We start from the raw sequence: 27,434 nt of genomic DNA, 5'->3' as shown, positions 1-27,434 counted from the left end.
TGCGCCTGTAGTCCCAGCTACTCGGGAGGCTGAGACAGGAGAACTGCTTGAACACAAGAGGCAGAGGTTGCGGTGAGCCTAAATTGCGCCACTGCACTCCAGCCTGGGTGACAGGGTGAAATTTCATCTCAAAAAGAAAAAGAAAAAAAAAAAGATTAACTAGGCATGGTGGTATGTGCCTATAGTCCCAGCTAGTCAGGAATCTGAGGCAGGAGAATCACTTGAGCCCGGTAGGTGGAGGTTGCAGTGAGCCGAGATCGCACCACTGCACTCCAGCCTGGGTGACACTCGAGACTCTGTCTCAATAAATAAATAACCTGGTTCCCGACGCTGGGCCAGGGCTCGTGCCCCAGGCCCACAGGCAACTGCTCCTTGAGGTTAGCTGGGAGAAGGGACACAGAACCTATGGCCTTTGGGGTTAACTTTCTTTTGTTTCCTCAAATGCTTCAAAAACATTCAGCTATCTCTACTAGTAAAGGCCATTTTGACCCAAACAATGCATTATCCATTCACCCATTTATTCATCCATGACATAAACGTGCTGAGCTCCTGCTACGCACTGGCTGGACTCCATTTATGACTCAGAAATCACCACGGCACGGTCCCTGACTTCAAGAATGACAAGGGAGAGAACTCATAGATGTGCATCATTCTAGAGTAGACGGGCAACTCTGAGTCATCTACACCTGCTGTCTCCACTCCCTCATCTTTAATGGACTCTTCAGTCTCTTCTTTTTCTGAGACGGAGTCTCATTCAGTCACCCAGGCTGGAGTGCAGTGGCGCGATCTCGGCTCACCGCAACCTCTGCCTCCCGGGTTCAAACGATTCTCCCACTTCGGTCTCCTGAGTAACTGGGATTACAGGCACCCACCACCACGCCCAGCTAATTTTTTAATTTTTAGTAGAGATGGGGTTTCACCACGTTGGCCAAGCTGGTCTCAAACTCCTGACCTCAGGTGATCTGCCTGCCTCTGCCTCCCAAAGTGCTGGGATTACAGGCATGAGTCACGTCGCCCAGCCAATTCTTCAACCTCTTCTAATCTGGCTTAGTCCCCACCAATCCACTGAAGCTACTTTGATCAAGTCCACGAAAGAGCTCATAATCTGCCAAATCAAATGGTTCTCTCTCTTTCCATTCCGTCTGCCTCCCAGCAGGTGCACCTGTCCCTGACTCAGAGCCCTGGAACCACACTCACCAGTTCTCAGGACTCCTTCTCCAGCCAACTCAGCATGGGGTCTTGTCTTGCTATCTATATTCTCTGCCTAGGTGATCTCATCCATACTCGTGGCTTTAAATACCATCTATATGCCAGTGACTCACAAATGTATATTTCCAGCCCAGACCTCTCCTTGGAGCTCCAGACTCCGAGATGTCTGTTTGTGATGTCCAAATACATCTCCAAGGCAATGGATCACAAATGGAGTCCTACTCCAGACCTGCTCTGCTCCCATCTTTTCATCTCAGTGGATGGTCCCATCATTCCTCTAGATGGTCTGCTCAACACAGAAACCTAGGAATCATCCTGCTTCCTTATCTCTCATCTAATGAACCCCAAATTGAGACCTGTTAGGCCAGGTTCGGGGGCTCATGCCTGTAATCCGAGAAATTTGGGAAGCCGAGGTGGGAGGATCACTGGAGGCCCGGAGTTCAAGGTTGAAGTGAGCCATGATCGTGCTGCTACACTCCAACCTGGGTGACAGAGAATCCCATCTGTAAAAGATAAGAATAAAAAGATCTGTTGGTTCAATTTTCTTTCTTTCTTTTTTTTTTTTTTTTTTTTGAGACAGCATCTCACTCTGTTGCCCAGGCTGGAGTGCAGTGGTGCAATCATAGCTCACTGCAGCATCGACCTCCCAGGCTCAAGCAATCCTCTCTCCTCAGCCTCCCAAGTAGCTGGGACTGCATCATCAAGTCATCATGCCCAGCTAAGTTTTTTTTGTTTTTTTTTTTTTTTGGTAGAAATAGGATTTCACTATGTTGCCCAGGCTGGTCTTGAACTCCAGGGCTCAAGGGATCCTCCTGCCTTGGCCTCCCAAAGTGCTGGGATTACAGCGCCCAGCCTCAATTTTCTTTTCTTTCTTTCTTTTTTTTTTTTTTTTTTTCCGGAGACAGAGTCCCACTCTGTTGCCCAGGCTGGAGTGCAGTGGCACGATCTCAGCTCATTGCAACCTCCACCTCCCAGGTTCAGGTGATTCTTGTGCCTCAGCCTCCTGAGTAGCTGGGATTACAGATGCATGCCACCAAGCCCACCTAATTATTTTTGTATTTTTAGTAGAGATGGGGTTTCGCCATGTTGGCCAGGCTGGTCTCAAACTCCTGGCCTCAAGCAATCCGCCCACCTTGGCCTCCCAAAGTGCTGGGATTACAGGCGTGAGCCACCGCACCCGGCAATAGGTAGTTTTTCGACTCTTTCCCTCCCTCCCCTTTTTTGGAGTCCCCAGTGTCTGTTATTCTCAGCTTTATGTCCATAGGTACCCAATGTTTAGCTCCCACTTACGAGAACATGTGGTATTTGATTTTCTGTTTCCGCATTAATTCAGTTAGGATAATGGCCTCCAGCTGCATCCATGTTGCTGCAAGGGATATAATTTCATTCTTTTTTATGGCTGCATAGTATTCCATGGCATATACGTATCACATTTTCTTTATCCAGTCCACTGTTGGTGGGCACCTAGATTGATTCTGTGTCTTTGCTATTGTGAACAGTGCTGCAATAAACACACAAGTGCAGGTGTCTTTTTGGTGGAATGATTTCTTTCTTTCTTTTTCTCTTTTTTTTTTTTTTTGAGACAGGGTCTCACTCTGTCACTCAGGCTGGAGTACAGTGGCTTGATCTCGGCTCACTGCAGCCTCAAACTCCTGGGCTCAAGCGATCATCCTGCCTCAGCCTCCCGAGTAGCTGGGACTACAGGTGCACACCACCACTCCTGGCTAATTTTTTTTTTTTAGGCAGGGTTTCGTCATGTTGACCAGGCTGGTAGAATGATTTCTTTTCTGAATATGCCGTACTCTGGACTGCCTCCCAGCTTTGGCACACACCTCTGCCTAGAATACACTTGCCCCCAAGCTTGACCTGGGTAACTCCTCCTCATCTTTCAGGTCTCAGTTGAGACAACTCCTTTTCTGGGAAGTGAGGTGTTAATCTTTGTTCCCTCCTACCTCATAGGACCCTGAGTTCCCATGGCTTCTGACCATCCCCTGTCCCCAAGTCAGTTTCCCTGGATGGGGATTGTCTGTGTATTTGTCTATCTTCCCTATGAGGCTGTGAAGTCACAGCTCATTGACCTTGGGCCTGGTTGTATCCCCACAATCTATAGTCGATATTCAGTCAATATTTACTGAATGACTGGGTGACTGGTGCAAAAGCCTCCCGTCTCTGGACAAAGCAGGGCTCAGCACTGTCCATCATTTTCCTCTGAAATTGGCTTGAACTCCAGCCTCATCCTTACCTGTCTTCAACAAGTTCTTCTGGAGGCAGGCAGGGCTGGGGTTGAGCAAGCACCGTGGGAAGAGAGCACAGGAGAGAGGACTCGGCAGGTTCCTTGACCAGAGTGTCCCCCTCCCCTCACTGCAGGCCCCCTGTGCCCAGGTCATGGACACCCTCTTGCTAAACTCACCGGCTTTCACACTGCACAGTGTCTCCCTTCGTCCTGCTTCCTTTCTTATTCTGGAGAGCCATGAAGGAAACCTAATGGTTGCCTTTACTTTAGAAATATTGGCCGGGTGCAGTGGCTCATGCCTGTAATCCCAGCACTTTGGGAGGCCAAGGCAGGCAGATCACTTGAGGTCAGGAGTTCGAGACCAGCCTGGCCAACATGGTGAAACCCCATCTCCACTAAAAATACAACAATTAGCCAGGCATGGTGGTGTGCACCTGTAATCCCAGCTACTTGGGAGGCTGAGGCTTGAACCTGGGAGGTGGAGATTGCAGTGAGCCAAGATCGTGCCACTGCATTCCAGCCTGGGCAACAGAGCGAGACTCTGTCTAAAAAATATATATATATATATATATATATATATATAATTTTATTATGCTGGGCATGGTCTTTGGCTCACACCTGTAATCCCAGCACTTTGGGAGGCCAAGGTAGGAGGATGGCTTGAGGCCAGGAGTTTGAAACCAGCCTGGGCACCATAGTAAGACCCATCTCTACAAAACAAACAAACAAACAAAAACAGATTAGCCAGGCATGGTGGTGCATACCTATAGTCCCAGCTACGTGGGAGGCTAAAGTGGGAGGATCGCCTGAGCCCAAGAGTTCGAGGATGTCCTGAGCTATGATCTTGCCACTGCACTCCAGCCTAGGCAACACAGTGAGACCCTGTCTCAAAAAAAAAAAAAAAAAAGAAAAAGGAAGGAAAGAAGGAAGGAAGAAAGGAAGGAAAGAAGGAAGGAAGGAAGAAAAGAAAGAAAAAGACAAGACCAAAATTTGGCCAGGCGCAGTGGCTCATGCCTGTAATCTCAGCACTTTGGGAGGCCGAGGCAGGCGGATCACCTGAGGTCAGGAGTTCAAGATCAGCCTGGCCAACATGGTGAAAACCCATCTCTACAAAAATACAAAAAAATTAGCCGAGCATGATGGCGGGTGCCTGTAATCCCAGCTACTCAGGAGTGTGACGCGGGAGAATCACTTGAACCCGAGAGGCGGAGGTTGCGGTGAGCCGCGATCGAGCAATTGCACTCCAGCCTGGGTGACAGAGCGAGACTCCATCTCAAAAACAAACAAACAAACAAACAAAAAAAGACCAAAATTTATTATTTTAATGTATTCTTTGGAACAGGTAACCTATGCATGTGGCACAAAGTTCAAAAAATACAAAAGGATGTACGTTGAAAAGTAAGTGTTTCCTCTTCCTGCCCTGTCTCCCCAGAGGTCACCATAGTTATATTTTCTTTTGTGTATTTATTATTTTTTTATTATTATTTTTATTTTTTCACTCTCTCAGCTTGTCAAGAGACACAGTTACCATTCTTGTGCAGGCCTCCAGAAACAACATATGAACAACTAAGCAAACACGGCTAAGCTCTTTCCCTCTCAAATGGCAGTATTCCAAGCATGCTTCTCTGCACTTGCTTTTCTTTTTTGATTTTTTTTCTTTTTTCTTTTTCTTCTGAGATGGAGTCTTGTTCTGTTGCCCAGGCTGGAGTGCAGTGGCATGATCTCGGCTCACTGCAACCTCCGCCTCCCAGGTTCAAGCAATTCTCCTGCCTCAGCCTCCCAAGATTACAGGTGCCCGCCAACATGCCCAGCTAATTTTTGTAATTTTAATAGAGACAGGGTTTCAGCATGTTGGCTAGGCTGATCTTGAACTCCTGACCTCGTGATCTTCCCGCCTCGGCCTCCCAAATTGCGGGGATTACAGGTGTAAGCCACCATGCCCAGCCTGCACTTTGCTTTTTTTTTTTTTTGAGATGGAGTCTCGCTCTGTCGCCCAGGCTGGAGTGCAGTGGCGCAATCTCGGCTCACTGCAAGCTCCACCTCACAGGTTCATGCCATTCTCCTGCCTCAGCCTCCCAAGCAGCTGGGACTACAGGTGCCCGCCACCACGCCCAGCTAATTTTTTGTATTTTTAGTAGAGACGGGTTTTCACCGTGTTAGACAAGATGGTCTCAATCTCCTGACCTCGTGATCCACCCACCTTGGCCTCCCAAAGTGCTGGGATTACAGGCATGAGCCATGGCGCCTGGCCTGCACTTGGCTTTTCTAAGTTAAAATGAAACTGTGAAATGATTGTAGGGCCAGGCACAGTGGCGCACGCCTGTAATCCCAGGACTTTGGGAGGCCGAAGCGGGAGGATTGCTTGAGTCCAGGAATTTGAGACCAGCTTGGGCAAAGTAGTGAGACCTTGTATATTTAAAAAAAAAAAAAAAAAAAGATGATTCTAAACAAGAGCAAAACAGCCTCTTGTGGCTGCACCCTATTTCACTGCATGGAATTACATCATGACTGATTTAACTGGTCCCCTGCTTCTGGGTATCTCAGTTGTTTCCAGTCTTTTGGAACATGCTACATTTAAGAATTTTGAACTTCATGGCCAGGCGCAGTGGCTCACAGCTGTAATCCCAGCACTTTGGGAGACCGAAGCAGGCGGATCATGAGGTCAGGAGTTCAAGACCAGCGGGGCTAAGATGGTGAAACACCGTCTCTACTAAAAAAACAGAAATTTAGCCAAGTGTGGGGCGTGCGCCCCTGTAATCCCAGCTACTTGGGAGGCTGAGGCAGGAGAATTGCTTGAACCCAGGAGGCAGAGGTTGCGGTGAGCCAAGATAGCACCATTGCACTCCAGCCTGGGCAACAAGAGTGAAAGTCTGTCTCAAAAAAAAAGAATTTGAACTTCTATTATTTGGCTTATGGGCTGGCATATCTGTAAGATAAAGTCCTAAAAGTGGAATTTCTGAGTCTAAGGATTTTTTTTTTTTTTTTTTGAGACAGGGTCTCACTCTGTTGCCCAGGCTGGAGTGCAGTGGAGTGATTATAGCTTACTGCAGCCTTGACCTTCTGGGCTCAAGAGATCCTCCCACCATCACGAGGTCAGGAGATCGAGACCATCTTGGCTAAGAAGGTGAAACCCCATCTCTATTAAAAATACAAAAAAATTAGCCGGGCGTGGTGGCGGGCGCCTGTAGTCCCAGCTACTCGGGAGGCTGAGGCAGGAGAATGGCGTGAACCCGGGAGGCGGGGCTTGCAGTGAGCCGAGATCGCGCCACTGCACTCCACCCTGGTTGACAGAGCGAGACTCCATCTCAAAAAAAAAAAAAAAAAAAAAGGAAAAAAAAGAAGAGAGATCCTCCCACCTCAGCCTCTTGAGTAGCTGGGACCACAGGCACACACCACTATGCCTGGATTTTTTTTTTTTTTTTTTTTTTTTTTTTGTAGAGACAGGGCCTCACCATGTTGCCCAGGCTGGTCTTGAACTTCTGAGCTCAAGGGATCAGTCCGTCTCAGCTTCCCCCCAGCCCAGACACTTTGGCTTTGCCCATTTTATGGGTAATAAGTGATATCTCAGGGTTTTTTGTTTGTTTGTTTTGAGACTGAGTTTTGCTCTTACAGCCCAGGCTGGAGTGCAGTGGCACGATCTCAGCTCACTGCAACCTCCGCCTCCCGGGTTCAAGCGATCCTCCTGCCTCAGCCTCCCAAGACACATGCCACCACGCCCGGCTAATTTTTTGTATTTTTAGCAGAGATGGGGTTTCACCATGTTGGCCAGGCTAGTCTCAAACTCCTGACCTCAGGTGATCCACCCACCTCGGCCTCCCAAAGCGCTGGGATTACAGGCGTGAGCCACTGCGCCCCACCCCCTCAGTGTTGTTGACTTTAAATTTCTCTTACTTTTTTTTTTTTTCTTTTTTTAAGAGACTGTGTCTCACTGTGTTGCCCAGGCTGGCTTCACTCAAGCGATCCTCTCGCCGCAGTCCCTGGAGTAGCTAGGATTACAGGCACCCGCCACCACTCTCGGCCCCATTTCTCTTATTAAAAAAAAAAAAAAAATTGCCATGAAATACGCATATCGAAATGTACCATCTTCACCATTTTTAAGGGTAAGATTAGGTGGTGTTAGGTATGTTCACTTGTCGTGCAACCAGATTGCTGTTTTAAATAACAGCACTTAGAGATGCTGACTTCGTGCCAGGCCCAGTTTGGGACATTAGAGACTCCCAGATGAATCAGCCGCTCCAGTGGAACTCCCTGCTGGTAGGGGAGGCACTGGCGAAGCGGTGCTGAGCGGAGTCCTGACGGCGCTGGAGCTGAGGGGCAGTGCGGGATGCCCCAGGAAGGCTCCTAGGAAGAGGGGACCCAGGGTGACTCGCTAAGGAAGCGCGGTTCCCAGGTAGAGGAGCGCATGTGAGCCAAGATCCCTAGGCCTGAGCCGTCTAGGTGTGTCCCAGGAACTGCAGGAAACGGTTGGGTGAGTCAGTGGTGGGCAGCGGGGGTGATAAGCCCCTTCGTGTCTTCGGGATGGTAAGTTTGGGGCACAGGTGAGCGAAGACCGAAGGCCAGGGGTGGACTGACACTCCGTGGCAGGCGCAGGGCCGGGCAGGGGGGCGGCTTGGGGGTGGCAAGGTTTGGGTGAGAAATGGCAGCCCATGGGGAACTACCGCAGGGCTCTGGGGCCTTCAGAGCCAAGCCCCGACGTCCCTTCCCACCTGCGGGGCAGAACTGGGGATGGCAGGGGGGAGGGTGGTTCCCAAAGGAGATGCCATCCCTGGTAAGGGGACATGGGCCCCTGGGAGTTGGGTTGGGCCACAAGGAGAGAGGCCTGAACGGCCAAAGGGAGGGGGCGTGGGGGAAGCCGCAGTATCAGACCTCTGCCTCCTCCCTCAGATCGTGAGGCTCCCCAGCCTGGCTCGGGAGACCCCGAGATCCCCGGCCGGTGACAGCAGGCGACCCCCTGCTCCTGTCAACCTGTGGGTCCCTACGGACATGGGGAAGGGAGGAGGGAGGCCCCAGCTCCCTGCGGGGGAGGGGCGTGAAGACGCGCGGGGGTGGGGGGAGATGAGCCGGCGTCGCCATGACAACGAGGCCGGTGGTCCGGCCTAGGGGACCCGGGAGGGAGGGAGGCGCCGTGGCCGCGCGCGCGGGCGGGGGCGGGGGGCCAGGTCTCCCAGGAGTAGTTGGGGAACACCCGGCGATTCTGGCGGCTGCTTCCTGGTGGCGCAGGGAGCCCGCGTGTTTGCGAGTGCGTGTGTGTGCGAAGTTCTCCGGGTAAGTGTGCCAGCGCGCGCCTGGGTGTGCGCAAGGGTGCGAGCGTGCACACGTGGGCACGGGCGTGTGCGCGCGGGGGTGCCCGGCTGGATGTGTGCACACGAGTGTGTGCCGGCCCGCGTGCCCCTGCGTGAGTGTGCGCGCGCGAGCACACGTGTGTGTGCGCGCTCGCGTGCGCTCCCGAGCGGGCCCGGGGTGGGAGTCCGAGATCCCGCCCCCTCCCCAGCCCCGGCGCCCCTCCCCGTCCCCCGCCGCCGCGCCGGCTGCATCCTCGCCTCCACCTCGCTCACCCCCTCCTCCCCGCACTTTCTCGGCGCTCCCTCCCTCTCGGCTCGCACAGCTCGACTCCGCGCTCTCCTCGCCGGCCGCCGCCGCCCAGCCTGCGCCCGCCGTCCCCCCAGTGCCTGGGCACCTGTTGGAGGCAGAGGCAGGTGCAGGGGGCTGGGCAGGCCGGGGGCGTGAGGGTGCGGGGAAGCGTGCCAGCCTGTGTGCGCTACGGGGGTGTTCGGCTCTTCTGCGGCTGCAATTTCTGGCTCCCCTGGGGAGCCAGAGGTGGCATCTGAGGCTGGGGTCTCCACCGTGGGCTGTGGTGAGCGAGCGGGGGAACCAGGCAGGCAGACAGGTCCTGGGGCTGAATGAGGGGACAGTGGGCAGTTGGAGCCTAGAGGGGTGGGTGACACGCTGACTAGACCAGCGCCTGGTGCAGAGGAGGACAGAGCCTCCGAGAAACAGAGGCGGGGCCCTGCAGGGCCCCTTGGGGGACAGGCAGGCTCAGGAGCAGAGGGGAGCCCCGGAGGAGAGGAAGGAGCTGGCAAGATGATACAGGGACAACCTAGAAGTGGGTGGGTGAGGACGGGGTGGTGCAACCTCGACTTCTGCGAGGAGTGGGTTGGCAGCCCAGCCCCTGTGGAGTCAGCTTGGGGTCTGCAGGGCCCAGGCCTCCCACCTGCCACCGGCTGGCACACGCCACCCTCTCCCTCGACACCTAGGAAGGGAGGCCAGTGAGGGCCCCGCAGACCGAGGAGGCCGTCGCCTGGCCCTCAGCCAGGATGGCTAGGTATGATGGGCTCACTGGCTCACACGCCCTCTCCTAGCCAGGGGTGCTGCATGAGGGGCCGCAGGGGCGATCGCATGACCATCAACATCCAGGAGCACATGGCCATCAACGTGTGCCCCGGGCCCATCCGGCCCATCCGCCAGATCTCTGACTACTTCCCCCGGGGACCAGGACCTGAAGGGGGCGGCGGGGGCGGCGGGGAGGCCCCCGCCCATCTGGTCCCCCTGGCTCTGGCCCCCCCTGCAGCCCTCCTTGGGGCCACCACGCCTGAGGATGGTGCGGAGGTGGACAGCTATGACTCGGATGATGCCAGTGAGTCTGGGGGCTTGGAGGCCCCATGTGCTGGTGGGGGTCTCCAGGCTTGCCGTGGTGGGGGGAGAGGGGGATGGGCCCTGCTGGCTGTGCATGTAGGTAGGGGAGGAGGGCAGTGGGGGGGTGGCAGGGACGGCCACCACAGCTGCAGTCAGCGTGGAGATTACAGCTTCAGCAAGGCTCAATATTCAGTATTTCTGCTGAGACACTCCACCACCCACACAGCCCCAGTTGCGGCCGAGCCAGGGACCCAGACGCACACATGCATGGGCCCACTCAGCCTCTTGCACTCACACTCGCGGGCTGGCAAGAGAGAGAGACACACAGAGCCAGTGCCCACCTGCTGGCCTCTCGCACACACCTGTCTCCATACCGACCCATGCTGCCTTTCCTCTCTCTCCAGCCGCCCTAGGCACGCTGGAGTTTGACCTTCTCTACGACCGGGCCTCCTGCACTCTGCACTGTAGCATCCTCAGGGCCAAGGTGGGCACTCCCTGCCACCCAAGCCCGGGCCCGGTTTGCGTGCAGCCCCCAGAGGGGGCCCATTCCTCCTTCCCTTCCCAGGCCTGCTCCTTCCTCCTGCCCTTGCCCCCTCCTTCTGGGCTCCTCCAGGGTCCAGCTCTACAAGAGGGATGGAGAGAGGTGCCGGGAGCCTCTAGCCCTCTCCCCTGCCCTCCTCTCCAGGGCCTCAAGCCCATGGATTTCAATGGCCTCGCCGACCCCTACGTCAAGCTGCATTTGCTGCCTGGAGCCTGTAAGGTAACAGCCTCCTCTCGCCCCGCCTGGCCCAGCCCATGACTCCAGCCTGTGGGGCTGGAGGACAGGTATTGAGAATCTTTCATCCCCACATCCCAGGCCAATAAGCTAAAAACGAAGACTCAGAGGAACACACTGAATCCCGTGTGGAATGAGAACCTGACTTACAGCGGGATCACAGATGACGACATCACGCACAAGGTGCTCAGGTGAGGGCCCCCCTCCCCACCACCTAGCAGCAGCTCGGGGACAGCTGACATTGTAACTGCTGGTTGGTTGATCTATGTCCCATTAAGCCCGTACCTCTCTGATGCTCAAGAACCATCAGCGGCTCCCTAGCCCCTTTGGCAGCAGGCCAAAATTCTTCCCTGCCATTCCTGCCCCTCAATATCTCCTGCCTGCCAGGTGTGGTGGCTCACACCTGTAATCCCAGCACTTTGGGAGGCCGAGGTGGGCGGATCACTTGAGGTCAGGAGTTCGAGACCAGCCTGGCCAACTTGGTGAAACCCCCGTCTCTACTAAAAATACAAAAATTAGCCGGGCGTGGTGGCATGTACCTGTAAATCCCAGCTACTCGAGAGGCTGAGGCAGGAGGATCACTTGAACCCGGGAGGCAGAGGTTGCAGTGAGCCGAGATCGCACCACTGCACTCCAGCCTGGGTGATGGAGACTCCATCTCAAAAACAAAACAAAGTATCTTCTGCCCCTCAAACAGAGGACTCCCTTCTTCCAACTGGCCAGTTCCACAACTCCTGAACTTTTCCTGTTGTTTTCTATCTGGAAAGCTCCTTCCTGCCAGCCTAAATTCCGCTCATCTGAGGTTCAGTCCAAGCTCTGCCCCCTCCCAAAAACGTTCCTGGGTTGCCGAGACCCCTTCTCAGAGCCCTTGGCTTAAGCCAGACCTCTGCAGCTTTGGTCTGCCCCTTCCGTGCCTTGAGTTCCCCTAAAATCTCTTAAGGAGTGAAATCTTCAGGGACAGGGAACTTGCTCCGCCATCCTAGGAGATGGAGATGTAGGGAGAGTACTCCCTCAAGTCAGGTGGCGGGCAGCGAAACCCAGGCTCTGGAGAGACCTCTGCCTTTGTGCTTGGATTTGCAGCTCGGACCTTCCCTGATGGTCAGGGCTGTGCGGCAGAGAGGCCACCTTGGTGTCAGCTATTCGGGTGGAATGGAGGGGAGGCCAGAGGCCAAAACCAGAATGAGACCAAAAAATGAGCGCTCACCAGGGCCCAGCCCAGGCTTAGCATTTTCACATTTCTTTCTTTCCCTTGACTATCTCCATTTACAGATGGGAATTGAGGCATAGGGTGATCAAGTGACTTGCCCAAGGTCACACAGGTGGCTCAGAAGTGGCAGGGCTGGGATCTGCCCATCCTCCATGCCACAGATGCCCAACCTGGTAGTGGGTCACTGCGGAGGCAGGGCAGGGACTGCAGGAGGACAGATGGCTGGAAAGCAATAATTTCTTAGTGAGTCCCTGCGGGGCTGGCTCTCTGCTGCATGCAGGAAAAGGACGGGGGTTCCCGAGGAGGCGTGGGGTACTCGTCTGGCTGCCCAAGGCTCCAAGGCCCTTCTAGCTCTCACGGCCTGTGTCTATGGCCACATCCACCGTGGTGTTCGGCTCCTGCCCCCAGGCCCTGAATGGAGGCAGTGAGCAGCGTGCTCCAAGATTTCTGAGGGCTTCCCACAATGGCTGAGCATGTGCTGATGGACCAGGGACAGCCGGGTGGCTGCAGAGGGAGGGACAGAGGAATGGGCAAATCTGCTTGTCCTTCTCAAGTGCCAGCCTGTCTTCCAGATGAGACGTAGTGTTTAGGGCGAGCTGGGCTGGTCCAAGGCCCTTCCGACACCCCGGAATGGGGCTCAGGTACCCCAGGGGCCCTGACACTGCAGTTCCCCACCAGGATCGCCGTCTGTGATGAGGACAAGCTGAGTCACAATGAGTTTATTGGGGAGATCCGCGTGCCCCTCCGCCGCCTCAAGCCTTCGCAGAAGAAGCATTTTAACATCTGCCTCGAGCGCCAGGTCCCGGTCTGTGTGGGGGCTGCAGGGGCGCCAGGGGAGGGGGCCCTGGGGAGGCCAGGCTTCCAGAACCTTCTCTTTGCCCCCTCAGCTGGCGTCCCCCTCTTCCATGTCAGCGGCGCTGAGGGGCATCTCCTGTTATCTGAAGGAGGTGAGGCACCTCATGGGGATGGGGATGCATGTGGGTGGGAGGCTGCAGGGGCCCAGGCTGACCCTGAGTCTGTGCCCCGCAGTTGGAGCAGGTGGAGCAGGGGCAGGGGCTGCTGGAGGAGCGTGGCCGCATCCTGCTGAGTCTCAGCTACAGCTCGCGGCGCCGGGGACTGCTGGTAGGCATCTTGCGCTGCGCCCATCTGGCTGCCATGGACGTCAACGGTTACTCGGACCCCTACGTCAAGACGTGAGCCCTTGCTCTGACCCTCTCCTCCCCAGGGAGCCTGCCCTGGTCTGAGTTGGGCCTGGCCTGTCCCTCACCCCTCAGTTCGTCTCCCTCCACCCCACCCCCAGGTACCTGAGGCCCGATGTGGACAAGAAATCCAAGCATAAGACGTGCGTGAAGAAGAAGACTCTCAACCCAGAATTTAACGAGGTACCCAGGAGGGGACGGGACATGGAGGGAGGCCAGGGAGGGGCTGGGGAGCTGGCTCACGAACGGGTGGCCGGCCTTGTCCCCAGGAGTTTTTCTACGAGATAGAGCTCTCCACTCTGGCCACCAAGACCCTGGAAGTCACCGTCTGGGACTATGACATTGGCAAATCCAATGACTTCATTGGTGAGGGAGGAGCTGGCTGCGGGTGTTGAGGGCGGGCAAGTGGCAGGGAGGTGGCCCTGACCCTGCCACCTGCTCCCCAGGTGGCGTGTCCCTGGGGCCAGGTGCCCGAGGCGAGGCTCGGAAGCACTGGAGTGACTGCCTGCAGCAGCCGGACGCAGCCCTGGAGCGCTGGCACACCCTGACCAGTGAGCTGCCCCCTGCGGCCGGGGCTCTGTCCTCAGCCTGAGTGGACAGCAGTGTCCCGGCACAGGCCCATCGAGCCGGGTCCAGTACCCAACCTTCGCACGAGTGTGTTGCACGTTTACACAGGGTGGGCTGCCCCCACCCTGCACTACCTGTCTTATTTTTGTGAGTCTCCGTGACCCGGGTCTGTCTGCTCATGAGGGGCTGTGGAGTTCTATATTCACATATGCAAACCTCCTGCCTGACTCGCTAGTCCCTGCAAATATGCAAACCCCCCATCATCTGCACACCCGGGCAGTGCTCAGAGCCCGGCCCCAGGCCCCCGCGCTCCTCACTCCTGCCTCTCCACGCTGCCCCGTCCCTCTCCCCCAACAGGGAGGAGGTCGGATTAGGGGAGGTTCAGAGGAGGAGAATGTCTCAAAAAAAAAGGACAAAAAACAAACCCAGAGCCACTCCTTTAATACAGAAACTTCATTGAAAAAACCTAGCCCTGTACAGCTGCCCTTTTAAAGAGGTGGCCATTGCAGGGTCTCTGCCTCCCCAGCAGGTGGCAGATGCTCCCGGCCACTCGTTTAAATAACTGTCCCCTGGAGGGGGCCGGGGTTTGAAGGCAGGGCCCCTGCCACCCTCCTGGGGGACACCCGTGCATGTTTACGCCTTTTCTGGTTGTGTCAGTGGCCGGAGCATGGCAGCTGGGCATCAATAAACACCTCCAAGGAAGCTGGACTCGTGTGTGCTGGCACGGGGAGGGCGCCGGGCGGGGCCGTGGTGGGCATGGCGTGATGTCACGGTCACTCCGGGATGTCGATCACCAGGTCATCGTCTCCATCCAAGGCATCGTCCCCGCTACCTGCATCGCTGAACATCTGCCGAGGGACCGTGCTCAGGATCGTGGGGGGGGGCATCTTGGGCGGTGGGAGGGGGGTCAGGGTTGTCCCGACCCCAGCCCCAGAACCCCGGCCAGGGAAGGTCAGCGGCCCTCCCACAGGGCAGTCGGGGGGTCCCACCGCCATCTGCAGCAGGGGGAAGAAACACAGGGGGACTAGTCAGGGAGGCACTGGGGCCTCAGGAGACTGGGCTTTGCCCCCCAGGGCAGCTCTGGGGAGGGGGAAGAGGCCCTGGGCACAGCTGGGCCAACCCATGCTGCACTCAGGGCCTGCCCCCTCAGCCCCTCGAGAGCCTCAAACCAGCAAGTGCCTGGGGGTGGTGATGGAGGTGAGATGAGGGGATGGGGGTATCTCACAGGAAACCGGGAGGGAAAGGCCCGGGCACCTGCCCTCTCCAGGGAGGCGCCTGGGCTGCCCTGAGACAGGGGTTAAGCCAGAGGCGGAGTCGGCCTGGAGTGCTTGCCTGCCTGCCGGCCCCGGAGGTGCCACCTGCCACCAGCTTCCTCTCCCTACTCCTCCTCTCCCTCTTCTGCGGCACTCACTGGTTCGGTGGAGGGTATTGCAGGCTGCCTGAGCCAGGAGCCCCAGCGGCTTATCTGCCCCCAAGAAGCTTGTATTATGTCTTGGATGGGCCCCTCCTCGGGATCCCCGCAGCTGTGGCCTAGGCCCAGCCCTCCTCTTAGCTCACCTGGGCTGCGGTCCCAGCCTCCTAACTGGACTCCCTGCCCGCAGCCTCTCCCAGATCCAGCTCCTCCGCACGGCAGCCAGAGCGCGCGCTCTAAAACACAGACCTGAGCGCGTCACCGTGCCACTCGGGGCCTCGGGGCGGGAGTGCCGCCTGCGGGACGACAGGCAGCCCCTCCACCTGGGCATCCTGCTCTATTTGTCAGAAGTCCTGCTTTGTCCTCTGAGGGTGGGAAGTGGCCTCTGCCCTGCTCAACCCTTCAGCTCCCCCCCGCTGCCAGGTCCTCACAAACCCTCCCTAGAGAGCTCTGTGGGTCTCCTCTGCAGTCCCCGTGCTTTGTCTGTGGGCACAAACTGGGCACCTGCTGTGTGTCAGGTGGTTTCTGTTAATGCCCTCCCAGCCTCAGGACACTGGGGAGCGGGAAGCGGGGAGAAGTCACATGCCAGCAGAGGAGGCTGAACCTGGTGTGGACATGGAGGTCCTGAGGCTTAGGCCTGCTGGGTCCTGCGGGGCAGTGTCCAGTCTGGCCCTGGGCTAGATGCTGAGTGGGCTGGCAGGAAACGCCATGCGTGGTCTCCAGTGGCCCTTCTGAGTGTCACATTTGGCCCTGTAGCCTCCTCTCTGCTTCCTAAGGAGCCCTCACTCACTCTCACCTCCGCTGCTGGGGTGGTGTGGGGGCCAGGGTGGGTCAGGCCTCAGGGTATAGGAGGCTGGCAGGATGGATGACGGGGGGTCCAACTCTGAACAGCACCCCCACGCCCTGCACCAGGCCCCCACATGTACACACAGAAGCAGACATGCGTGTATGACTGGAAAGGACCATCCCCTTCTCTGGCCACCTCCTCTCCTTCCCCACTGTGCGCAGCATGTCCCACCCTGGCCTGGACTTCCTCAGTGGCGTCCTCTCAGCCTGACTGGCAGCGGCTCACATTTCTCTGTGGCTTACTAGGGGCCAGGCACGGGCCGAGCGATTTTCATCCCTTCACTCACATTCTCCGCACAATGCCGCCACTGAATGGAGAAAGAGAGCTGTGGCTTAAAGAGTGAAATGACAACGCTGAGGTCGCATGGTGAGCACTGGAAGAGCTGGGATTCAAAGCCGGCCAAGTCCAACTCAGGCCTGACAGAACCAACCTGCTTCTGTCTTCACAGCTATCCTTCCTCTGCTTGGACTCCCTTCCTTCCATCTCCTCACTCCCCTGACCCTTCAGGGACTCCCGCTCCCCTGACAGTAACAGACAAATTCCCACTTCAGGCCACTGTCCAGGCCTTCCATGACCCCACCCCACCCAGTTCTTCTTGCCAATTTCTTACCACTCCTGCTCTGGCCCAGGCAGTGCTTTCCCTATGGCCCTGTCTCCCTTCCCACTATGGCTTCAGCCAGGAATATCCAAATCCACTCACCCTGGGCTCACACGTTCTCCTTGCTGAGGCCTTTCCTGGCTTCTCCCCACCTCCCCCGACAGCCATGGACCTGGGCCACCCTCTCAAACCTTCTCTCCAGAATGTCTACAACTTTGCTCCCGGACATGACTCTGCTTCAGGACTCAGCACCCAGCCAGAAAGCCTCAAAGTGCCCCCCAGTGCTGCGCCACCCCCTACCCTGCCCGCCACCCCCCTGCTAAGAACCAGGGCCAGTACTGTCACCTCTGCTTCTCAGGCTCAAGAGGTGAAGCCTGACAGGGCCAAGGTCACACGGAGAAAATGGCAGAGTTGGGATTAGAGCTCCAGATCCTGTACTCCAGACCACCGCAAATGCGGCCTCTCATTCTGCTTCTGGCTCCAGAACCCTGGGAGCCGCCCAGTTGGTCCCCACTCCGCTCTGCCCCTCAGCCCATCCCCATCTCTCCCAAGGCTTGCATCTACCGCCAGCCTGGCGGCTTCCAAATGCGCAGCCCCTCACGGGCCGCTATCTAGCTGCCTTTCCAGATGGCACCTGACACATCCGCGGCCAGACTCAGCTTTCCTCCAAGCCTGTGGTCCCACAGCCCTCCCATCTCCAGGGAGGGAGACTCCACTCGTGCTCAGACTAAAGCCCTGGAGGCATCCTGGCCTCTCTCCCGCATAGACCACACCAGGTCCTCCAGGAACTCCCATGCTCATTCTCTGAAATGGGTCCGCAGCTCCCTCTGGACCCTCTGCCCTTGGCCTGGTTTACCGTGGTGGCCTCCTCACTCCCGTCCCAACTCACTCCACCGCTCAGTCTGTTCTCTGACCACCAGTGTCTGCAATTTTGTTAAGATGCAATTAGATCACTCCCCCTCCACACCTGCAACCTGCGCCCCGCCAGGGAACTGCTGTCTCCAAGGCTTCATTCACAGCGAATCCTGCACACTGGCACCTCAGGAGCTCCCCCTCTGACCTGCTCCGGGACCCAATTCCCTGCTTACTTTTCTCCCAAACACAGACTCTGCCCGACAGAAACACTGCCCAGGAGCCACACGGCTTGCTGCCATTTCCTGTAAGTCTCTGATCAAAGAACATCCCAGACTGCTGGGCCCTAAGTGTCAGCCTCGTCCCCCTGGCGTCCCCATGCTCTGGACCTCACTCTGTTCTTCTCCACAAGTACCTACTTTTCTGGTGTGTTTTCTGCCTATCTTGCTAGACTGTGAGCTCTGTGAGGGCAGGCACTGGTCTGCTTTGTGCACTGCCGTGTAACAGGAGGCGCTCCAGGGGCGCTTGCTGGTCACATCGAGTAGGACCACTCACCCTATAGGTGCCAAGCCTAGGAGGCCTAGAGGGTAGCAGAGACCTGCTCAAGGCCACGTGGTTTCTAACACGGAGTCTTGACTTGACTCTAGATCCCATAATCCTGACCCGGTCTGGGGCTACCTGGCATCACAGAACACGCCCCCCTGGGAAAATGAGCCTGGCCCCGCTACACTGCAGCCATGAAAGGGCGGGATCCCTGGCATCCGCACACCGGGTCCCCCAAGGCTGGTTCTGCCCTGATTTGTCTCCATACAAGCCTGTAAGCCGAGACTTCTGTGATCCACCCCTCAGTGCTAAGTGCTGACTGGGTCCCCAAATTAACTGTTCATGGTTCTCTGACAGGCCCCCGCCTTCAGCCTCCCTCAGGTGACTGTCCTCCTGCCGTCCTGCCCCTCCCTAGCACCCCCACGTCAGGGTACCTTGAGTTTCCGGGGCAGGCGGGGCCGTTTCTCCCGCTTGGGCCTCAGGGGACTGGGCTCGGGCAGCTGCAGGGCCAGGTAGTCAGAAGGGAATGGGGGGTAGCGGGGGGAGGCCAGCTGCGGGCGGGAGCGGGGATGGAGATGGGAGGTGGAATGGACCGGGGTGAGGGTGGGGGAAGAAATGCAAACAGAAGGAGGATGGAAAAACAAAAGAGATGGTGATGAGTGCGGCTCCCGGGGCTCCCGAGCACAGAAGGGCCGGGCAGCAGCAGGATGCTGTCCTGGGCTTTGCTCTCCTCAGTCAGGCCTGGCCCCGTTCCTATACCAGAGAGAAGGGGGCAGCCCCGACTCACACCCTCCACGGGACACTTGGGCCACACCCAGACAGATGTCCCCAAAGTTGGGCTGGCCTTGCCCCGAGGCCCAGCCCTTCTGCCCAAATGACGCCCACCTTACTCCCAAGCACTTCCCATCCCTGACCCCAACTCACCGAGCTCAGGTATGGGGAGGGGACCCCGGAGGCCTGAAGGGGAAACCCTGTTGAAGGAGGCAGGGAGAGGCTGGAGGGAGAGGGGGCGCCCCCCAGCGGAGGGCTTCTCTTCCTGGAGAAAGGACAGGGTGAGGTCAGAGGTGGCTAGGAGCCCAGGCGCCCACCTGACCCTCCCCAGCGAGAGGAATGCATCTTCTTCTCACCTCTTAGGGGCCGGTGTGTCAGACAACTTGGGTGTCCCCTCTGTCTCGCTGTTATCTGATGATGCAGTGGCATCTGAGTCTGTGATGGGGACAGCTGGTCAGTGGGGATGGGGGGATCCCAGTCCATCCCAGAAAGGTATAACCTCCTCTACACTACAGAAGGGCACCGGAAGACCAGGTGCGGGGGCTCACGCCTGGAATCCCAGCACTGTGAGAGGCTGAGGTGGCCAGATCGCTTGAGGCCAGGAGTTCAAGAGCAGCCTGGACAACCTAGCAAGACCTCATCTCTATTAAAAACAAAAACAATTATCCAAGCATGGTGGCGTGTGCTTGTAGTCCCAGCTACTCAGGAGGCTGAGGCAGGAGAACTACTTGGAGATTGAGACTGCAGTGAGCTGTGATTTTAACACTGCACGCCAGCCTGGGTGACAGAGCAAGACCCTGCCTCAAAAAAATGAAACAAACCAAAACCCAACAGAAGGGCCCTGGGGGAATCTGACTCACCAGCTGGTGGGCACACGCATGCACCACACACTCGAGCTGTCCCAGGGAGGCCCATAGCCTCTCCAGCCTCCCCAGCCCCCCGCCCGCTCTGGTTTCTCCGTAACACACCTGCCACGCATGGCCAGGGTGCCAGGCTCTTTCCCACTCACCACCTCTCCTTGTCATCAGATCCAAGGAAGGATGGGAAGGGCAGCACCTCCACTTGTCACATGAGGTCACCGAGGCTCAGAAAGTAAGGTGTGAGGCTAAGACTCCAAGCCAGGTCTGTGACTCCTTGGCTGTTTGATGCCACTGGTTCCTTGCCTCTGAGCTGAGCAGTCTTCAACTCCTGCCTCTGCCCCACTCCCCATAACCAGGGTCCTGTTCATCTACCCCTGAAGTCCTCCCCTCCAGCCACTGGTCCCCACACCAACTAACACAGGTCAGGCCACCAGCACGTCAAAATCACCTGCTAAGCAGTCTCACCTCACCGTGCCACCCACTGTCCACCCCCAACCCCAGAGTGACCTAAAACAAACCTGGTCACATCCTTCCTGATGACATCACCCACTACCTGCATGAATTCATGGTGCTGCTTAATCTGGCTTCAATGTACCTTTCTGGTCAACTAACATAACTGTATTCTTTAAAGCACACTGACCTATTTCGTCAAAAAAGAAATGTATTTCCTAGTTCAGTGCCTCTGCCTAGAAGGGCCATCTTTCATCGAACAAACGACTGCTACACCTATAGAAGCCGTTACCAATGTCTCTGCTCAGACAGACCCTTTAAGAAGCAGATTAAATGCCACCTCCTCTGTGAAGTCTTCCAGAATCCCTCAAGCCCAGTTAACTGCAGGCTCTCCTGGAACGCTCTACTCTCGTCATGGCTGCCCTCACACTGTGCTGAAAAGCGTCGTTTGCGAGTGTCTCCCTGGCCAGGGCGTGGGCCTCCAGGACAGGAGTGGGGCTCGCATCGCTGGCTCTTCCTCCTCAGATGCAACCCACTCTGGCCATGAACATGCTGGGTTCTCTCCCACCTCCTGCCCTGAATTCCCCTCAAACAGGATGTTAACTGGAAGCCCCTAGGGAAGGAAGAGGCAGGGGATGAGAGGCTACAATAAAAGCCAAATCTCCTACTATGACCTACCTGAGTGGGCCCCTGCCTATTTCCCCAACCTTATCTACAATCCTCCTATAATAACAAGCAAATGGGTATCATGCGTTCTGACAAAACACTACGTCCTAAAACGTGGCTGGCTGCCACATGCCAATCCCTGCCTCAGACCAATGTGCTTTTTTTTTTTTTTGAGACGGAGTCTTGCTCTGTTGCCCAGGCTGGAGTGCAGTGGCGTAATCTCGGCTCACTGCAAGCTCCGCCTCCCAGGTTCACACCATTCTCCTGCCTCAGCCTCCTGAGTAGCTGGGACTACAGGCGCCCGCCACCACACCCGGCTAATTTTATGTATTTTTAGTAGAGACAGGGTTTCACCATGTTAGCCAGGACGGTCTTGATCTCCTGACCTTGTGATCTGCCTGCCTCGGCCTCCCAAAGTGCTGGGATTACAAGCGTGAGCCACCATGCCCGGCCCAGACCAATGTTTAAAGGCACCACGGAGAGAGGTGATTCTACGTGACATGGCTTACGAGGGCCTCACCCAGGAAGAGGCCCACAAATGCCTACCTTAGGGCTTTTTCAAACTGTGGGTCTCAAGCCATTAGTGGGTCATGAAATCAATTTATTGGTTTGCAACCAGCATTAAAAGAAGGGGAAAAAAGCAGTCTAAAAAGTGTCAGGATGAATTGGATACAGTGATCTTAAAAATGTTTCGTTAAACTTTGTTTTGTTTAACATGTGGGGCCCTGGTTATGATGTAAAATATAGTTAACTGCAGACAATATTCAATTAAAAGGACGAAAACAGTGTTCTCTCTCTTTCATGCCTCTGCTCTTCAACCAAGCCTGACCTGTTCTTACCTCAGGGTAGCTGCATTTATATTATTCTGCCGGGACAGCTCTAGCCCACTTCTTCACAAGATTGGTTTTTTTTTTTTTGTTTTTTTTTTGAGATGGAGTCTGGCTCTGTCGCCCAGGCTGGACTGCAGTAGTGCAATCTCAGCTCACTGCAAGCTCCACCTCCCAGGTTCACGCCATTCTCCTGCCTCAGCCTCCCGAGTAACTGGGATTACAGGTGCCCACCAACATCCCCGGCTAATTTTTTGTATTTTAAGTAGAGACAGGGTTTCACTGTATTAGCAAGGATGGGGTTTCTTTCTTTTGAGACAGTCTTGCTCTGTCACCCAGGCTGGAGCACAGCGGTGCTATCATGGCTCACTGCAGCCTTGACCTTTCAGGCAAGGGATCCTCCTGGTTCTGCCTCCCAAGTAGCTGGGACCACATGTATACACCACTATACATGGCTAATTTTTTTTTAATTGAGATGGGGTCTCACTATGTTGCCCAGGATGGAAGGCTGGTTTCTTCTCTGGTCCCAACTCAAATGTCACTCTGTGAAAGGCCTTTCTTGAGTACTCCATTCAGAGGTTGCCTGCTGCCTGCTTGTGTGGTCTGCAAGCTAAGAATGGCGTTTTTTTGTTTTTTTTTTTTGAGACGGAGTCTCGCCCTGTCACCCAGGCTGGAATGCAGTGGCAGCGATCTCGGCTCACTGCAACCTCTGCCTCCATGGTTCAAATGATTCTCCTGCCTCAGCCTCCCCAGTAGCTGGGATTACAGGTGCACGCCACCACACCCGACTAATTTTTGTATCTTCCTGAGACGAGGTTTCACCATGTTGGTCAGGCTGGTCTTGAACTCCCGACCTTGTGATCCGCCCACCTCGGTCTCCCAAAGTGTTGGGATTACAGGCGTGGGCCACTGCACCTGGCCAAGAATGGCTTTTAAGCTTTTAAACGGTTGGAAAAAAAAAAAAACTAAAGAAAAATTTTTCATATGGAAAAATATGAAATTCAAATTTCAGTGCCTATAAAGTTTTATAGAAACATAGCCATACTCATGTATTTGCCTATGGGGTACGGCTGCTACTACAATGGCAGAGTTCAGTAGGTGCTTCAAAGATTGTATGTTGCAAAAAGCTTACTTACCATCTGGCCCTTTGCAGAAACAATTCATCAACCCCTGTTCTACTATAATCATTACCGCATAACTGTTTACATTACCTTCAAGCCCTTACTATGACCTAAAATTCTAGTCTATTGTCTTCATTTACTTATTCTTCCCAACTAGAATATAAATTACAAGAGGCCAAGGGCTTTGCCTATCTCTGCCTCTGCTGTATCCCCTGTGCCAAGCACAGTGCCTGAAACACAATAGGTGCTCAGTAAGTGCCTGAATGAAAGAACGGTGGAGGTGGAAGGCAAGCAACTAGGCTTAAGGACCACTGGGGGCTGCATCAGCCACCACTGCCTAAAAGGCGGGGGCCCAGGAAGCTTGCTAAGTACCAGGAACCATGCTCTCCACCAATTTTTGAAGACCTTGCTCACCCGAAGAGTCTTCATCCACGTTCTCGTACTGCAGAAGTCGGTCTAGGAGGAAACTGAGGGGAGGGAAGGAGACACGGACAGTGATTTTCCAGCGCAGCAATGTCCTCCTGGGTACCTGTCCCTCCCAGCTGGCCCATCGGATCCTTGAAAGAGCCCATGCACTTGTGGCCCTACTCGGGGATGGGGTCCGAATGTAGATTCCCTAGGAACCACATCGCCCTCCGCCCCTGCAACGTGCCTCACCTCTTGTCCCGGGACACCTTCAGTAATTTCCTTTGCGCTTTCCTCAGCTCCTCCTGGAAGCACTCGTGCTCCTGTATCACGGGCAAGGGGTGCGCTGGGCCAACGGTCCTCTGTGAAGGGCCCCGGAACCAGCGGCCGCTCGCCCCACCCACTTTACACCTGGGTAAACTGAGATCTTGTCCGCGCCAGGCCTCATCCCCCACAGCCTTCCCGCGGCAGCACTCACGTAGATGAGGAACTTGAGCTTCCGCTTCAGATTCCGGTATTTTTTTTTGTAGTCCACTTCGCCGTCCGCCGGCCCGTTCATGACCGGCCCGGGAGTGGCGCCCAGAGTCTGCCCTCCCGCTACCCCAAGCAGGGGCTGCCCTGCCGCTCCCGCCTCCACTTCCGGAGACGCTGCAAGGCTGTGCCGTCAGGACTACAACTCCCGGCGTACTCCGCGCTCAGGCGACGTCACCGCATGGGCCGACCTCCCGGGGGACACTGGGACAGGAGCGCGGCAGCGAGTGGCTGCGCTGGGGATGGCGTAGCAGCGACGCAGTGACGCCACAAAAATGGCGGACGCTGGAAAGCGCCGTTCCTGACTCTAATGTACTTAGACACTTGAAGCCACAAAAGGATTTATCCCCGAGGTTCCTCATCTGCTCGCGAGGATGCCTTTTCTCTTCTGCCTTGCGAAATAACAGCAGCCTAGCTGTTGCCCGTGACCAGTGAGGAAGGCAGCGTCGCGGGCTGATTACGTTTCACCCAAAGGGTGCCGGCGCCGAATTGGTTTCTAACGAGAACTTTAAAAATGATCCGTTCCAAAAAAGGGTAGGAGCCGCGAGACCCTCCAACTGCCCAGACAAAACAAGTCTCGTCTGGCAAAGTTCTCGGCCCACGCGGTCCGCGGCCAAGGGCCAACGGTCCCTCGCCCCACGTTGCCGCAGCACTGCGCGTGCGCGAGCCGCTGTCAAACGCGCTGACGGAGGCCGAGAAGAAAAAAAGGCGGGAGCCGTCAATCCCGGGTTGAGCAAAATGGCGCGGGAGAAGGAGATGCAGGAGTTCACCCGTAGCTTCTTCCGAGGCCGCCCGGACCTCAGGTGCCCAGGGGGTTGGAGATGGGGTTGGAAAGGGCGCGGGTGGGACGGGACTCCGTCCTGACACCATGTCCCTGCAGCACGCTTACGCATTCCATCGTGCGGCGGAGGTACTTGGCTCACTCCGGCCGCAGCCACCTGGAGCCCGAGGAGAAGCAGGCACTGAAGCGGCTGGTGGAGGAGGAGCTGCTGAAGATGCAGGTGTGCCGGGCCGGAGCCTGGGCCGCGGGAGGCGGAGGCGGGGCTTGCTGCTGAGGAGGAGGGGCCTGACGGGGCGCGGTGAGCGCAGCCTTGGTGCATAGTTTGCCCTCTTGGCGCACACACAGGTGGATGAAGCCGCTTCCAGGGAAGACAAACTGGACCTTACCAAGAAGGGCAAGAGGCCTCCCACCCCTTGTAGCGACCTGGAGAGAAAAAGGTTCCGCTTCAATTCAGAGTCGGGTTAGTGCTTCCTCCCTGCTGTGGGGGCCTTCTGCATCGTTGGTTCACTCAAGAAGCATTCACTGCGCATCTCTTATGTCCCCAGGCGTTAGATGAGGGAGCAAGGCTAGTGAGTCAAGAACCGGGAACAGCAAGTACAGATAGTTGTTTCCTGCTGCCCCTCCAACTGTCAGGGCAGGGCTCGAGGCAACCTATCCGAAGTGAAGGGAGAAGGGACAGGAGGAGCCTGTCTCAACCCTCTCTCCTCTCCATATTCCAGAGTCCGGCTCTGAAGCCTCCAGCCCAGACTACTTTGGACCCCCAGCAAAGAATGGGGTGGCAGCAGAAGTCAGCCCAGCCAAAGAGGAGAATCCAAGGCGAGCCTCAAAGGCAGTTGAGGAGAGCAGTGATGAGGAACGGCAGAGGGACCTGCCCGCACAGAGGGGAGAGGAGAGCAGTGAGGAGGAGGAAAAGGGGTACAAGGGGAAGACTAGGAAGAAACCTGTGGTAAAGAAGCAGGCACCAGGCAAGGCCTCAGTCAGTAGGAAGCAGGCCAGGGAAGAAAGTGAGGAGAGCGAGGCAGAACCCGTTCAGAGGACAGCAAAGAAGGTGGAGGGAAATAAAGGAACTAAAAGCCTGAAGGAAAGTGAACAGGAGAGTGAAGAGGAGATCCTAGCCCAGAAGAAAGAGCACAGAGAGGAGGAAGTGGGGGAGGAAGAGAAAGAAGAGGATGAGGAAAAGGGGGATTGGAAACCCAGAACCAGGAGCAATGGCCGGAGAAAGTCAGCTAGGGAGGAGAGAAGCTGTAAGCAGAAAAGCCAGGCAAAGAGGCTCCTGGGAGACTCAGACAGCGAGGAAGAGCAGAAAGAGGCAGCAGGCAGTGGGGATGACAGTGGGGGAGATAGAGAACCCCCAGTGCAGAGGAAGAGTGAGGACAGGACCCAGCTTAAGGGTGGGAAGAGGTTGAGTGGAAGCAGTGAGGACGAGGAAGACAGTGGGAAGGGGGAACCCACAGCTAAAGGCTCTAGAAAGATGGCCAGACTGGGCAGCACCAGTGGTGAGGAAAGTGACTTGGAGAGGGAGGTAAGTGACAGCGAAGCAGGGGGAGGCCCCCAGGGGGAGAGGAAGAACCACTCTTCCAAGAAGAGCTCCAGGAAAGGCAGGACACGAAGCTCCTCTTCCTCCTCAGACGGAAGTCCAGAGGCCAAAGGAGGGAAGGTGAGGGTGAGGAGGGGTGGGAGGCCACTATTAGGGAAGAGGGAGACCCTGCCTCAGGCCCAGCAGGCTTGGCCTTCAGCTGCTGTCTTTCCTTGCTAGGCTGGCTCAGGTCGCCGTGGAGAGGACCACCCGGCTGTGATGAGGCTGAAGCGCTACATTCGGGCCTGTGGTGCCCATCGAAACTACAAGAAGCTGTTGGGCTCCTGTTGCTCACACAAGGAGCGCCTGAGTATCCTCCGGGCAGAACTGGAAGCGCTAGGCATGAAGGGTGAGGCCCGGCGTGCCCTGGGGGCTGCAGGAGAGGGCCTTCCTGCTGGGGAGGAGAGAATCACCAGCTTCTTCTGCCCCAGGTACCCCTTCCCTAGAGAAGTGTCGGGCCCTGAAGGAGCAGAGGGAGGAGGCAGCTGAGGTGGCCTCCTTGGATGTTGCGAACATCATCAGTGGCTCGGGTAAGGGGTTTCCTCTCACTGCCCAGGAGCAGATAGGTGGGGTTGGACATTCTCAGACATCTGATCTCTCGTTTCCCCTTTCCCCTAGGCCGGCCACGCAGACGTACAGCCTGGAACCCTTTAGGAGAAGCAGCACCCCCAGGGGAGCTGTACCGACGGACCCTGGACTCAGATGAAGAGCGGCCCCGTCCCGCACCCCCAGACTGGTCACATATGCGTGGCATCATCAGCAGTGATGGCGAGAGTAACTGAGCTCTGCCATCCCCAGGAGGGAGCCTTGATACATGTACAAAGCATACATAGCACCCCTTGCCCTGTGTCTGTGGAACAGAAGCAGCTTCCTTCAGAGAAGACTGCAGCTCCCAAGGACACAAGCTGTTGGGATGCTACTTCTCAGCTTCACGCTGTCCATTTAAGGTGTTTATTTTTTAAGACTCAATAAAGGAGTGTTTTTAATCACCTCGTCAAATTTGGTCCCCCATTCTCACCTCCTGTATTTTGGGCCAGGAAACTGAGCAGTAGTCACTGCCTCCACCTCCTCCCCTGGCCTGGTTCCCTTTAATTTCCCCCGGGTTCCTGGAAGAAGTCCCTGCCTCCAGACCCTGTCATCCAACAGCCACCAGACCCTTTTGGAGAAGGGTGTGTGGCTCCTGTGCTGCCCGCCTACCCAGTGGCCCCTCTGCTTTTAGCCTAGTCTGATAACCTAATGCCCACTTGGGAGAGGGATAGAATGACTTGTGGGCAGCCAGTGCTTAAGCCTTCTCCCTTATGCAAACAGCCACTTTGTCCACGGGCTGTTAGCCTCAAAGGGGTGGGGAAAAGCCCAGACCTCCTGGGCCAGT

The 27,434-nt window shown here is 56.2% G+C and overlaps 3 protein-coding genes across 16 annotated transcripts; 2 read left to right on the top strand and 1 right to left on the bottom strand.

The window, feature by feature from the left end:
- The first annotated feature begins 7,639 nt into the window (after positions 1-7,639).
- On the top strand, positions 7,640-14,525 carry DOC2A (double C2 domain alpha). 11 transcript variants are annotated; one of them, XM_055099780.2, is made up of 12 exons: positions 7,640-7,832; positions 9,048-9,138; positions 9,802-10,076; positions 10,480-10,559; positions 10,761-10,835; positions 10,932-11,041; positions 12,736-12,862; positions 12,945-13,004; positions 13,087-13,250; positions 13,358-13,439; positions 13,526-13,622; positions 13,703-14,525. In XM_055099780.2, exons 3-12 carry the CDS (start codon positions 9,815-9,817, stop codon positions 13,846-13,848), a joined length of 1,203 nt encoding a protein of 400 aa, XP_054955755.2. In that variant the 5' UTR covers positions 7,640-7,832; positions 9,048-9,138; positions 9,802-9,814; the 3' UTR covers positions 13,849-14,525. The 11 variants fall into 11 exon arrangements, with proteins under 11 accessions (XP_054955755.2, XP_054955753.2, XP_054955756.2 ...); XM_055099778.2 differs by having other exon boundaries at positions 7,640-7,910; XM_055099781.2 differs by having other exon boundaries at positions 7,642-7,832; positions 9,048-9,134; positions 9,806-10,076.
- Positions 14,249-23,931, bottom strand: INO80E (INO80 complex subunit E). Of its 3 annotated transcripts, none has more exons than XM_003809353.4 (7): positions 23,653-23,786; positions 23,427-23,497; positions 23,184-23,236; positions 19,202-19,280; positions 18,999-19,110; positions 18,509-18,625; positions 14,249-14,818 (listed from the first exon to the last, which is right to left on the bottom strand). In XM_003809353.4, the coding sequence occupies exons 1-7, from the start codon at positions 23,731-23,733 to the stop codon at positions 14,597-14,599; spliced, it is 735 nt and encodes a 244-aa protein (XP_003809401.2). In that variant the 5' UTR covers positions 23,734-23,786; the 3' UTR covers positions 14,249-14,596. The 3 variants fall into 3 exon arrangements, with proteins under 3 accessions (XP_003809401.2, XP_014197220.2, XP_063453504.1); XM_063597434.1 differs by lacking the exon at positions 14,249-14,818 and adding an exon at positions 15,381-15,470 and having other exon boundaries at positions 23,653-23,931; XM_014341734.4 differs by lacking the exon at positions 18,509-18,625 and having other exon boundaries at positions 23,653-23,931.
- Positions 23,932-23,957: 26 nt separating this feature from the next.
- Positions 23,958-27,061, top strand: HIRIP3 (HIRA interacting protein 3). 2 transcript variants are annotated; one of them, XM_003809352.5, is made up of 7 exons: positions 23,958-24,508; positions 24,586-24,706; positions 24,832-24,946; positions 25,206-26,143; positions 26,243-26,411; positions 26,494-26,592; positions 26,681-27,061. In XM_003809352.5, exons 1-7 carry the CDS (start codon positions 24,444-24,446, stop codon positions 26,842-26,844), a joined length of 1,671 nt encoding a protein of 556 aa, XP_003809400.2. In that variant the 5' UTR covers positions 23,958-24,443; the 3' UTR covers positions 26,845-27,061. The 2 variants fall into 2 exon arrangements, with proteins under 2 accessions (XP_003809400.2, XP_008959831.1); XM_008961583.4 differs by lacking the exon at positions 25,206-26,143 and having other exon boundaries at positions 24,374-24,508; positions 26,681-26,730.
- Positions 27,062-27,434: the final 373 nt, after the last annotated feature.

The sequence above is a fragment of the Pan paniscus genome, chromosome 18 (assembly GCF_029289425.2).
Source record: "Pan paniscus chromosome 18, NHGRI_mPanPan1-v2.0_pri, whole genome shotgun sequence".
NCBI lineage: Eukaryota > Metazoa > Chordata > Mammalia > Primates > Hominidae > Pan > Pan paniscus.
This window is presented reverse-complemented; position numbering and strand designations above follow the sequence as displayed.

What these genes read in the sequence shown, in the direction of transcription:
- DOC2A (XM_034952232.3), top strand. Translation starts at nt 8,798, where the DNA reads ATGTGTGCACACGAGTGTGTGCCGGCCCGCGTGCCCCTGCGTGAGTGT. An exon ending in TGCTGCCTGGAGCCTGTAAG is followed by an intron (nt 10,836 to 10,931) that starts GTAACAGCCTCC and finishes CCCACATCCCAG; the next exon opens with GCCAATAAGCTAAAAACGAA. An exon ending in CAAATCCAATGACTTCATTG is followed by an intron (nt 13,623 to 13,702) that starts GTGAGGGAGGAG and finishes CCTGCTCCCCAG; the next exon opens with GTGGCGTGTCCCTGGGGCCA.
- INO80E (XM_003809353.4), bottom strand. Translation starts at nt 23,733, where the DNA reads ATGAACGGGCCGGCGGACGGCGAAGTGGACTACAAAAAAAAATACCGG. An exon ending in AAGGTGTCCCGGGACAAGAG is followed by an intron (nt 23,237 to 23,426) that starts GTGAGGCACGTT and finishes CCCTCCCCTCAG; the next exon opens with TTTCCTCCTAGACCGACTTC. An exon ending in CCTCCCCATACCTGAGCTCG is followed by an intron (nt 18,626 to 18,998) that starts GTGAGTTGGGGT and finishes TCCCGCCCGCAG; the next exon opens with CTGGCCTCCCCCCGCTACCC.
- HIRIP3 (XM_003809352.5), top strand. Translation starts at nt 24,444, where the DNA reads ATGGCGCGGGAGAAGGAGATGCAGGAGTTCACCCGTAGCTTCTTCCGA. An exon ending in CAGAGGCCAAAGGAGGGAAG is followed by an intron (nt 26,144 to 26,242) that starts GTGAGGGTGAGG and finishes TTTCCTTGCTAG; the next exon opens with GCTGGCTCAGGTCGCCGTGG. An exon ending in GGAAGCGCTAGGCATGAAGG is followed by an intron (nt 26,412 to 26,493) that starts GTGAGGCCCGGC and finishes CTTCTGCCCCAG; the next exon opens with GTACCCCTTCCCTAGAGAAG.